Here is a 12,204-nt window from a genome sequence, read left to right on the forward strand (position 1 = left end):
CCACCCAGGCACACCAAGTCTACCATTTTTAAAGTAAGCTCTATCCCCAGGGTGGGGCTTGTATTCACGACATGGAGATTGAGTTGCAAGCTCTACAAACTGAGCTAGCCAGGGGCCCCTCAAAACTATTTTTAAAAAAATGGACCAAGAAGAACTCAGGAATTTTGTTTTTTAGTAACTGAAGAACAAGGAATTATAGAGGATTCTTTGGATTGCCAAGCTGGTTGCCAAAGATGCCCAGTGTCTGAGGGTTGCTAGAAATGATCTTGGAGAGGACAAAATAAGATCACTCTCAGTATCCTACTTCCCACATAGAACATTCTCAGTGGGAATCAATAAAGATATATAGGAAAAAACATTTGCTCTACCTTGAAGTAGTCTATGAAGTAAATGTTAATTTAACTATAGTTATATAACTATTTATATAGTTAACTATTTCTGTCCCTGGCTTAGAAGGATTACTCAAGACTTAAACAGAAAGCCACTAGATGGTTTTTAGTCTAAAACACTAAATATATGGCAATTGAAATTTAATACATGGTCTATTTTCTTTGATTTATTTATCTATATTTTATCTATATTTCTTTGATTTACAGATTCAGAATGTTCTTCATGAATTTTTTCAAAATCCAGACTTCCATCTTGGTAAACTTGCCTATTTCTTTAGTATTTCTGTTTTTCCCTCTTTTATAAGGATGGAGGGAGGTGAGGGGACAGATGCTGGATTAAGATGAAGAGTGAATATTGAGATTTATGTTATTCAAAGTTCTTATACATGTACTTTGCTTCTTTTGCTCTTGCCAGATGGAGAATATAGAGAAACAGAAAAGCAATCAGTGATTTTTTATCCTTTTAGTCGAGTGCTCCATTTTATTGTAAATACTCTGTATTATCCCTTTATCATCTCATCAAGTTCCTAGAAAATATTACATACATACACAATTTTAAAAAGAGAGGTATAATGTCCTAACTGTGATATAAAGGAAAAATACAAGGAAAGACATAAGAAACTGATATGGACTGTATTTCAATACATAAATGTTTGGTTATTACCTCACTAGAGGTATTACCTCACTGTATTTCAATACATAAATGTTTGGTTATTACCTCACTAGAAGACATATCAGACAAATGTATCAGACATTTGTACTTATTTATAATGAATGTTTAGACATAAGAAAAGTAAAATTATATCCAATTGACCATTTTCTTTGTATTTTATGTTTTGAAGTAAGGGCAAAATTTTATATATATATATATATATACACACACACACATATACATATACATATATACATATGTATATATATATATATTTATATATATATTCCCCATAAACAGGAGAGTTACAAATGCAGACTGGCACAGGTGTGTTGTATTGGAGTTCAGACACAACTCACAACATTATCTCTCATTACATAATTTTCTGAAATGGTGGACAACTCTTGGTAAAGTTTCAGAAGGAAGCAAGTACAATTTACTCTCAAATTTCCATAGTAGTTACAGTCTTAGAAAACCTAACAATAAAAAATATACTCGTGTTTATATGTAAAATAGTTTCTAGACTCAAATTTATTCTAAGCAGATTTATCAACTATTTGAGAGAGAGAGAGAGAGCAAGAACGGTGGGGGGGGGGCAGAGGCAGAAGGAGAGAATCCTCAAGCAGACTTCCCGCTGAGTGTAGAACCCAACACAGGGCTTCATCCTGGGACCCCAAGATCACCTGAGCAAAATCAAAAGTCAGACGCTCAACCAACTGAGTCCCCCAGGTGCCTCAGGAATTTCAGGATTTCTGACCCTACCCTTACCCCCCATCACTGTGCCAACAAAAACTCAAACTACAAATTTCCACCATGCTCACTGGGGGTAGAGGGGGGTAGTACTACAACTACAGAGAACCACAGATTTTGATGCTTTTATTTCCAGAATTGTTTCCTCATATGAGATTAAGCAAAAAATTCTGACTTTTAGGGGCATCTGGCTGGTTCATTTGGAAAAGCATGTGATTCTTGATCTTGGCGGTTTGAGTTGGAGCCCCACATTGGGTGTAGAGATTATTTTAAAAATAAATAAACTTAAAAAAATTCTGACTTGTAGAATAAAGCACAAGAGTTTAGGTCCTGAAATTATACATCATTTATATCAAATGACTTTTTTTCAGTTGATTTTTGACCACCATTACATCGATAACAATAGATTGTCAGAAATCTATTTTCACTTTTAAAAAATAAAATATGCTTTCCATCTTCCTGATCATTGGTCCCCAAACATGATTTGGGTCTTGCTGACAACCCTTTCTCCCACATGTTCACAGCCTATCCAAAAAATCTAGAATTCTTCCTAGTTAGCACAACTTCGACTCCTCTTTCAGAAAATCTTTGAGATAACTTCTTTTATTTATTTACTTTTTGATGAAAGTACAGAGGAGTGAGGGAAGAGAGCTCTATTTGAGACTGTGGTAAAATTAGAGAAATTCCAAACCATTCTAGTTGACAGTGATTTTTTTTTCTCCTCTCACCTCCTATAATACCTCAGATTTCCTGTACCATTCATTCATTCATTCATTCACTCAACATTTATTAAACCCTCACCTAGTTCCAGATACTGTGATGGGGTAGAGGATGCAAAGAGGACTAACGCATCTTTCCTTTCCTTAGGTTCCTCAAAGTCCAGCCAGGGGACAGACACATACACTTAATAAGAGCTGTTACCATTAGAAACCAGTGTGGCTTGCATAATCTTCCAGAGCTTGGGGGGAGGTCTGGGATGAGGTTAACAGCATCTAGTACATAAGCTTTTACTAAAGTGTATGTAATCTTCTTATGACAATAACTGATATCTCATAATAAGCAGTTACAAAAACTAAGAGTGAGTAAAGAATCTTATATGTACCAGCCCATGACAGGCAGGAAGATTTGGGGTTAGAAGTAGGAGAGGAAGCCAGTGCTTTCATCATGAACTTTTATACAGTTTGTGTTTGGTTTTTGTTAAGGTCAATAAAGATTACAAAATTGTCATATCAAAACGAGGTTTTAAAAAATCTCTATTGGAATTAACTGTCATATTTACCATTATTGATCACTCTGTTATTTATGAAACTCCTTTTTTTGTTGGTTTTTGTGATACCATTCTCTCTTGATTTTTCATCAATCACTGATCGCCTTTAGCTTTTTTGTTTCTTGGTTCTTCTTTTATTTGTACCTTAGATGTTTTCAGTTTTCTTTTTATATCTACTATCATTTTACACATTATACACACTACCTGGGTTCTTATTTAAACCCATGACTTGAGCTGATGACTCATCAGTATGTCTATATTCCTATGGCAACCCTTCCCCCTGAGCTCCCAGCCTATAGGAAAAGATCTACAAGGTAAGTGATGAAGTGAAAAAAAAAAGTTGTGGATCAGTATGTTCACATGTATGGGTAGAAAAACAAAAAAATGTATGCTATAAGAAAAAATACCTAGAAAGGTTGCTGGAAGGGTGTCAACAAATGGGTGACAGTGGTTCCTTCTGGGGCAGCGGTGGGGAAGGGGAAGTGAGAATGATGGTGGGCAGCAGGGTAAAAGGGAGATATTCAAGTTTTGCGGCTTATGTTTTTGTACTATTTGCATCTTTTACTAAAAGAACATATTTGTATATTGTTCATTTAATAAACATTAAAGACAAAATATTTAAAAAGAAAGTTTATAGAAGTATTGTACTTTAGGACCTGCTTCTGTAAATGCTAGCACAAACCAACACAGCTGTTCTTGTAGTCTTTTTTATACTATTGATGTCATATTTGTTTTTGCTTTATCACAAGCTGGTCATTAAAAATGTAGACCTGTCTATTTTAGGGTTTGGGTTGCTTGGTCAAATAAAAGCCAGGAAAAGTAATAATTGTGTAGTAATTGGAATGTTAACCCAACTACATATCATTTGCTTTATTGTAAATATTGATGTATATTAAGATGTTAATTAAGAAATAATTTTATGTTCTTCTTCTAAAGTGCTATAAGATGAATATGAAATATGAATGTATTACAACCAAACTAACCAGCAAATAACTTTTATTCCATAATTAGAAGCATGTTGCCAAAAATTGGATATTGCTGACTCAATGGAACCAAGGTTGAATAAAATGGAATTTATAGAAGTAAGAAGTTACATTATTCATTATTTGAATGAAATTATTTTGCATGGGCATTACGCACACATTAACTTAGAATTAAGTTAAAACATACTAACTTATTTCTATTCTAAGATGAAATATTATTTTATTTTATTTTAACTTTTCTGAAGTTAGGGTATATCTTATAATCAAAGGCATTTTACAGTTTCTTTCAATTATTGGTACTCATGATGTGAAAGTGAGAAAAACTTTCACTCACACCTTCAGTTAAGATCAAGAAAAACCAGTTTCTTTTTCTATTGCATTTTAGATAAAGAAGCCTAAAAGTTATAAACCATTTCCTTTAGACCAGGTATTGTCCTAAGCTATTCATATATTAACTCAGGTAATGCTCTCAGCAATCCTTATTTTTATTTTTATAAATGAAGACACTTAAGGTGCAAATTGATTAAGTTACTTGCACTAGGTGTCATAATTAGTGAAGCTGGGCAAATTTGTACTCAGGAAGTTTGGTTTCAAAATCTACATAATATTTCATCTGAAAAAGTATGGGATTACTTTTGTCTTGGGATTATATTAGGATAAGCAAAAGGAGCAATTTAATGGTACCAGAGTCGTAAGTGTTTTATGGGTTACCTGGAATTGTTAAAATGCCCGTAATTTTTAAAATGACAGTCCCACAAATGGCTGTGTGCTCCTCTCCAAAGGGAAAAAAAGTTTCTGTAGATTGTTTTGAACTTGGTACCCATTTTCCAAATAGAAGCAATATTTTATATAGTGGCTGAGGTCTGTGGTTTATTTTATTTTTGTATTATTTTTTTAAAGTAGGCTCCACACCCATCATGGAGCCCAATGCAGGGCTTGAACACACAATCCTGAGTTCAAGACCTGAGCTGAGGGGTGCCTGGGTGGCTCAGTTGGCTAAGTGTCTGACTTCGGCTTGGGTCATGATCCGGGGTCCGAGGATCAAGCCCTGTGTCAGGCTCTCTGCTAGGTGGGGAATCTGCTTCTCCCACCCCCTCTGCCCCTCCCCCTGCTTGTGCATTCTCTCTCTCTCTCTCTCTCTCTTTCTCAAATAAATAAATAAATAAATCTTAAAAAAAAAAAAAAGAGCAGACCTGAGATCAACAGTTGGACACTTAACCAACTGAGCCACCCAGGTGCCCCAGGGGTCTGTGGTTTGAATGTGCCCGAAATGGAATTCTTAACACATTTGACTATTTCTGTGTGGAAAATGCTATCTGGAGAAGGCATCACAACACACTACCAGGGAAAGGAATGTTCTTATCTCTAAACCACTAGTGATAACTACATGCAAGACTTTTAGTATGGCAGAGTTTATGGAGTGAAGGGTAAAGATGGCCTCAGGCAGAGGAGAAATTCCAAAGACTCCAGACTGAGGAATTGAGGGAGGCTGATCTCTCATCATTGCAGATTGTCTTTCCCTACCTCTGGGGGCTCCAGAGGTTGTCATACTTCTGTTTCTGTTGATAGTATCAGATGGCTCTGGCCTGGGTTATATTCCTCCCCTGGTGTAATTTCAAGGTTAACTCCCCAAACTCTTGCCTCCAAAGTAGTAACAAAGTATAGCTTTCTCAAACCAGAGTGAAGTCTTTTAAAGGACTATTCTCTAGGGCAACGTAACCCGCTTATCAGTTCTTCTCACTCTAGGCACCAGAATCCTGACTCAAATTGTCATTTGTGTTTATTGTCATTCCCAGTTATCTATTACAGACAAAAGTCTTTATCGTGTGAGTCTATAAATACAGCAAGTGGATTGAGAATGGATGAATGCATACCATAGAATAAGAACTTTGTACTATTTGTCCCATGTGTGGTTGTCCAATGGGATGGTAATGGAAAGATGCCTCACACACAGTTATAGGCTGTAAAATTTCTCCTAAGGCAAAGGATTTAATATTCACAGAAATGTCCTGTTATATACAAAGCAGGATACAACACAGCGGGCTTCCAAACAGAGGTTCCCCAAAGTTTTCCACAGGAATTAGACCATTAACATGGATCAATGGTTTAGATTTTCAAACCATCCTGGTTTGCCCGCACCCTGGGGGTTTCTTAGAACATGGGACTCTCAGTGCTGAAACTAGGAAAGTCCCAGGCAACCTGAGGCAGGTGGTCACCCTCACTGAAGAACTTGTTTTGCTTTGATCTTATCCCCCACCTGATCATCGTGAAGATGCAGGCCACACATCCACCTGCTACCAGGGGCAAGTGAAAGCAATCTAACACCTTCTTGTTTACTGTGGGACTGGGGAGAACGAGGGTCAGTTTCCCAGGAGCATCCTTCAGCAGGCCTGGGCTTCAAGCGGTCTAAAGTCTGCATCTGGATTTTTTAATGGGCTTAAGAATAATCATATGCAGGGGAGCCTGGGTGACTCTGTTGGTTAAGTGTCTGCTTTTGGCTCAGATTATGATCCCAGGGTCCTGGGATCAAGTCCCCGCATCAGGCTCCTTACTCAGCTGGGAGTCTGCTTCTCCCTCTTCCTCTGCTGTGTGCTCCCTCTCTCTGTCAAATTTAAAAAAAAAAAAGGAATAATTATATGCAAAAACTAGAAATACTATTTAGTGGGATTCAGATATTAACTTTGAATTCTGTGACACTAAGGAACCGGTGCAGGGGTTAATAAGGGCCATGTCTCTGCCTGAATTCTATTCTCTGGGACTGAGTCCATTCTTGCTCCACACTGGTCAGCTTCAAGATAATCAGACTCTCATGTTCAATTGTTTTATACCAGTCATACAGTCTGAGGCCTTCAAACTGATGTGGCTCAAAGCTGACATTTTAAACAGAGAGGCTTCATCAAATTACTCAAAGATTGTGGCTTTCCTGTAATGTATTCTGCTCAACCCAAGCTGTGCATTTCCCCCAAAATGGAATGTATCCAAGTGGCTCTCTATTCTGTTATTTGTGATTTGCATTTTATAATTTTTGCTGTTTTGTTCTGCTTATTTTGTTTCTCTTGTGCTTTGAGCTATGGCAGGGGAGGACAGAAGAAGGAAGAATGATGACTTTAGGGGAGCTGTAGGTAGAAGCAGCAATGTGCTGTGAACACTGCCTGAGGAAGCCTTGGGGTGAAATGAGCAAATTCTAAACCAGGGAAATGGGATGGTCTATGATAAACTATCCTCCTGTGTGCCTTCATAGGTGGTCTTCAACCATAAGAAATACATAAAGGAGTTTACCGATCAGCAAATCCTAATTGTCAGTTTTCTAGGGCTACCATAACAAAGTCCTGGGTGACTTAAACCTCAGGAACTTAATTTCTCACAGTCTGGAGACTAGAAGTCCAAGACAAGGTATTGGCAGGGTTGGTTTCTTCTGAGGGCCCCTCTCCTTGGCTTATAGGTGGTCATCTTTTCCCTGTGTCTTCACATGGTCTTTCCTCTGCACATGTCTGTGTCCAAATTTCCCCTTCTTATTAGAACACTGGTCGTATTAGCTAATGACCCACCCTAATGAGCTCATTTTAATTTAATTACCTCTTTAAAGATCTTATCTCAAGGGTACCTGGGTGGCTCAGTCGGTTAAGTGTCTGCCTTTGGCTCAAGTTATGATCTTGGGATCCTGGGATGGAGCCCCAAGTCAGGCCCCCTATTCAGCGGAGAGTCTGCTTGTCCCTCTGCCTCTGCCACTCTTCCCTGCTCATGCACACTCTCTTGCTCGCTCTCTCAAATAAATGAATAAAATCTTTAAAAAATAAAAGACAAAGATCCTGTCCCAAAATATAGTCACATCCTGGGGTACTAGGGGTTAGACCTTCAACGTATGAACTTTGGGGGGACACAACCTGTACCAGAACATTGCCTAAGCTACCTTTCAACAGTAGGGGGAAAATCATGTGTTTCAATCTGTCACTTTTATTTTTATTGGATATTGAGTAAGGCCTTTGTTCAATTCATTTGTTAAGCAAATGGTTCTGACTTTTAAAAATCAAAAGACCTAAAGTATATTTATGCTTTGTTGAGTATATAATTAGCATTAATTATTTTTAAAAGTTCCCTGAGACTGGAAATCTAATTTTCTGACCAAATGCTATATGAACACACTTTTTCAATGATGGATAGCCAGTATCATCTGTGTATTTCAATATTCTATAGTCTTTGTTTGCAGGTATTTCTGAAAATGTTATTACTATCAGGACTTACCAGTGCAGTTTGGAAGTTAATACCTAAAGTAGTTAATTTCCAAATACAGTTTCTTTCTATTGCTTTTATATTACCTGCTTCATCAACTCTCAAGTATGTCTACAATTAAATAAGTGTGAATCCCAATGGCCCAGAGCTGTAAAACTTAACAGTAAATACCAGGCTATTAAGTGTGACATTTACTATATTCTCAAAATTTTGGTTTTCAAGTCAGAAAGGAACAGCCCAGAATTCATCACAATGGGACCCAGCACACGGAGATAGCTTGATTAAGTACAATTCAAATGGTTAGCAGTTCACAGAGTTATTAAGTGGAAGGATACTCATAGTTCATTATATTCTTAAATTAATCTAAGCAATAATTTCAGGATTGGTGGATATTAACTGATTTATCCCATGGGAGGATAGGAAAACACAAAGGCCCTGTATTTTCACTTTCTCTGTTTTTACAAGAGACACCGGCAAACTTCTGTTACTGTTCTATTTGGAATTTGATCTGTAGTTAGTTGGCAACTGGTAGTCTTTATGTCCTATCGCCCACATTTAGAGAACACAGTCATTCAGAAAACCCATAGGCTCTAAATCCAGAACGTTGAAGTGTCTCTTGGAGAAACAGTTAAACTAATCCTTGGTTTAATAGGATTACCACAACCAGAAAACTCAAATAGCCTTGTGGTCAATTCCCAAAAGCTTAATTCATGTATTAAGGATTAAACAGGATCTTAGGATTCTGGAACAATTAAGACAGTTGTCCCATGTCATCTATTTCAGTGGTTCTCAACCTTTAGTGAACATAAGAATAACCCAGAGGGTTTATTTATTTATTGACTCCAGGGTGGATTTATTTCTAGTTACCATGTATAAAAGTTGGAGGAAGAAGACCCAAGTCTGCCTGTCCCCTTGGCTGGAGCCCACTTGAATTTCCATACATGGTTTCCACAACCACATGCCCCCACTAGCTAACGTCACAAGAGTTCTGAGTGTTGGGATATAAGGAAAGAATAACAGTGGAAATATACTGGGGTCTCTTTTTTTTTATTAACATATAATGTATTATTTGCCCCAGGGGTACAGGTCTGTGAATCAACAGGCTTACACATTTCACAGCACTCACCATAGCACATACCCTCCCCAATGTCCATCACCCAGCCACCCTGTCCCTCCCCCCATACCCCCTAGCAACACTCTGTTTTGTGAGATTAAGAGTCTCTTATGGTTTGTCTCTGCACACCACCCCACCCCCATCCCCCACCATCTCTTCCTTAAGAGGGAAAAGAAAGATTATTTCCCTTCTCCAAGAATCCTGGGGGCAACAGGTCTGATCATGTGACATCTCATATTTTTTCTGTTCTGACTCTGCACGCTTGTGACTGGAAGGAGCCTGGTTAAGAGCTAGAAGTGTATTTTGCTTCCAGAAGGGCTTTTTAGAAAAAACGGATTCTCAGTCCCACTCCAGAATTTCTGATTCAGTTGGTCTAGAGTAGGGCACCCAAATTTATATTTCTTTTCCTTTTTCTAAAAAAAATTTTTTTAAATTTCTTTTCAGTGTTCCAGAATTCATTGTTTATGCACCACACCACCCACAATCCCCATTTCTTATACTCCAATCATTAAACATAGCTAGTCTTGGAAAAAGCATGGTCTTATATGCCATACATCAAAAGGAAAACGATATTCAATTTTTAGAACTATTAATGTATAGGCAACGTTTTATAACTGCTGCGAGTTCATACTGTGAGGTGAAAAGTCTGCCTTATATAATGCTGATGTGATCCAGAGGTGAATTGTTCCAAAAATAGCCTTACTGGTGTGTGGTTTTGGGGATTGTATTGGTCACCTCTCTCTGCAGCACAGCTGTAGAGTAGTACTAACATGAAAGTGCTTTTATCTATGTGACAAGCAAATGATATGGGGAAAATTGTAGCCAATAATTTGATGTACATTGACTGAATCCTTGGAAAAATCCAAGTAAAGAGCCTATTTTAAATCAACTCATTTATCCTCTTTTTCTGTGCAGTACCTCTCTTCACACATTGCAGACTTTAAAAGTGAAATGTTTGAGAAACTCCTTAAGCACCTTTGTCATTGTGCAGATGAATTCCGGGAGGTCATAAAAATGGACATGCGGAGGCAAATGTTTGCTCAACTCTTCCTGGATTGTGACCATGGGAAGGTAAGATAAGAACCTTAAAGCAGTGCTTCTCCCAACTATTTTTTTTGTGAAGGACCAGTTTTTAGGTTGTAGTTTGGTATGATGATGCTGTTTTTAATTGCTAATCCAGTGTGGACTGACACTAAATGAAGATGGACTGCTAGGGGGGAAAATGCATATGCCAAATATAATCCACATTTTTAAAAAAGATTTCATTTATTTATTTGAGAGAGAGACAGAGAGAGCACAAACGGGAAGGGTGGGGTAGAGGGAGAGGGGATAAGCAGACTTCCCACTGATTGCGTAGCTGGGCATGGGGCTCAGTCCCAAAACCCTGAGATCATGACCTGAGTCAAAGTCAGACTCTCAACTGAACCACCCAGGTGCCCCAGTCCACATTTTTTGATTCTCAGATTTAAATATGATTTATTATATATGATAATAATGATTTATTATCAGCTAACTTTCTCAAGTTGTTGTAAAATTGTCTAGATACTATTCTCAGTTTCTGTACCTTTCTTTGTCACAGAGTGGTACCAGCCTGTATGTAGACTACATCTTACCATTTCACTGTATTTTACAATGCACATCTTGTCTCTAAATCTCTTTCCCATTCATGAATGGGCACTTAAGACTGTTTTTCCTTACTTTCTTTGCTGGTGACTTCCTATAGAAAAGAGGTGTTGGGAATAAGAAGCTTACCACATTTTCTTATGCTGCTACTTAACACAAGAAAAGTTGATATCTAAAAGTATTTCTAAGAATGGTATTTGGAAGGGTACAAGTAAGCCAGGATACCAAATGGATCTGTAAAAATAGATACAAGCTTTATTGAAATATATTTGTGGGGTGCCTGAGTGGCTCAGTCAGTTAAGCATCTGCTTTTGGCTCAGGTCATGATCCCAGGGTTCTGGGATCAAGTACCCCATCAGGATCCTTGCTCAGCAGGGAGTCTGCTTTTCCCTCTCCCTCTGTCTGCTGCTCCCCCTTATTGTTCTCTCTCTCTCTCTGACAAATAAATAAAATCTTTTAAAAAATACATTTTTATGAACTTAATATTTATCTGTATCCCCATGTTCCAGAAAAGATTTAAGGATGCTTACTAATTAGATAAAATGCAACAAAGGGACATAGATAGATAAAAAGCAGGATGAGAGAAGAGAAAAATGAGAGGATACTAAATGAAGCCCCAAATGTATACTATATGACTAAATATTTGTTCTGGGTCATTAACAAGTTTGAATCTAAGCTTCCTAGCAGTGAACGTGAAAAGGGAAACATAACTAAATACTCTATTGACAATGTATGTAAGATAAATGTAAACTGGGAGAGGAAGTACAGATATTGAATCACTTTTGCAGCCCAGGAATAAGTCCCACTTGAGTGGTGAATGATTTTTTTAAGGTACTGTTGGATTCAATTTGCTAGTATTTCATTGAAAATTTTTGCATCCATGTTCATCAGAGATATTGGCCTATAGTTCTCTTTTTTTAGGGCGTTTTAATCTGGTTTTGGTATCAGGGCAATGCTGGCCTCAGAATGGATTTGTTTTCCTTTCCTTTCTTTCTTTCGTTCATTCATTCTTTCTTTCCTTCCTTCTTTTCTTTCTCTCTCTCTCTTCCTCCCTCCCTCTCTTCCTTCCTTCCTTCTTTTTTTGAATAGTTTGAGAAGAATAGGTATTGACTCTTCTTTAAATGTTTGGTAGAATTCCCCTGTGAAGCTATCTAGCCCTGGACTTTTTTGGTTTTGGGGAGTTTTTTGATTACTGA

At 37.6% G+C, this 12,204-nt stretch overlaps 1 protein-coding gene across 2 annotated transcripts in view; it reads left to right on the forward strand.

The window, feature by feature from the left end:
* Positions 1-12,204, forward strand: part of EFCAB5 (EF-hand calcium binding domain 5) — a 135,957-nt gene that overhangs the window by 49,067 nt on the left and 74,686 nt on the right. For both annotated transcript variants that reach the window (XM_047709027.1, XM_047709028.1), the window contains 3 exons: positions 597-645; positions 4,070-4,140; positions 10,301-10,456. In XM_047709027.1, coding sequence (XP_047564983.1) covers positions 597-645; positions 4,070-4,140; positions 10,301-10,456 — 276 coding nt within the window. The remainder of the gene's footprint in view (positions 1-596; positions 646-4,069; positions 4,141-10,300; positions 10,457-12,204) is intronic.

This window comes from Lutra lutra, chromosome 16, assembly GCF_902655055.1.
Source record: "Lutra lutra chromosome 16, mLutLut1.2, whole genome shotgun sequence".
In the NCBI taxonomy this organism is placed as follows: Eukaryota; Metazoa; Chordata; class Mammalia; order Carnivora; family Mustelidae; genus Lutra; species Lutra lutra.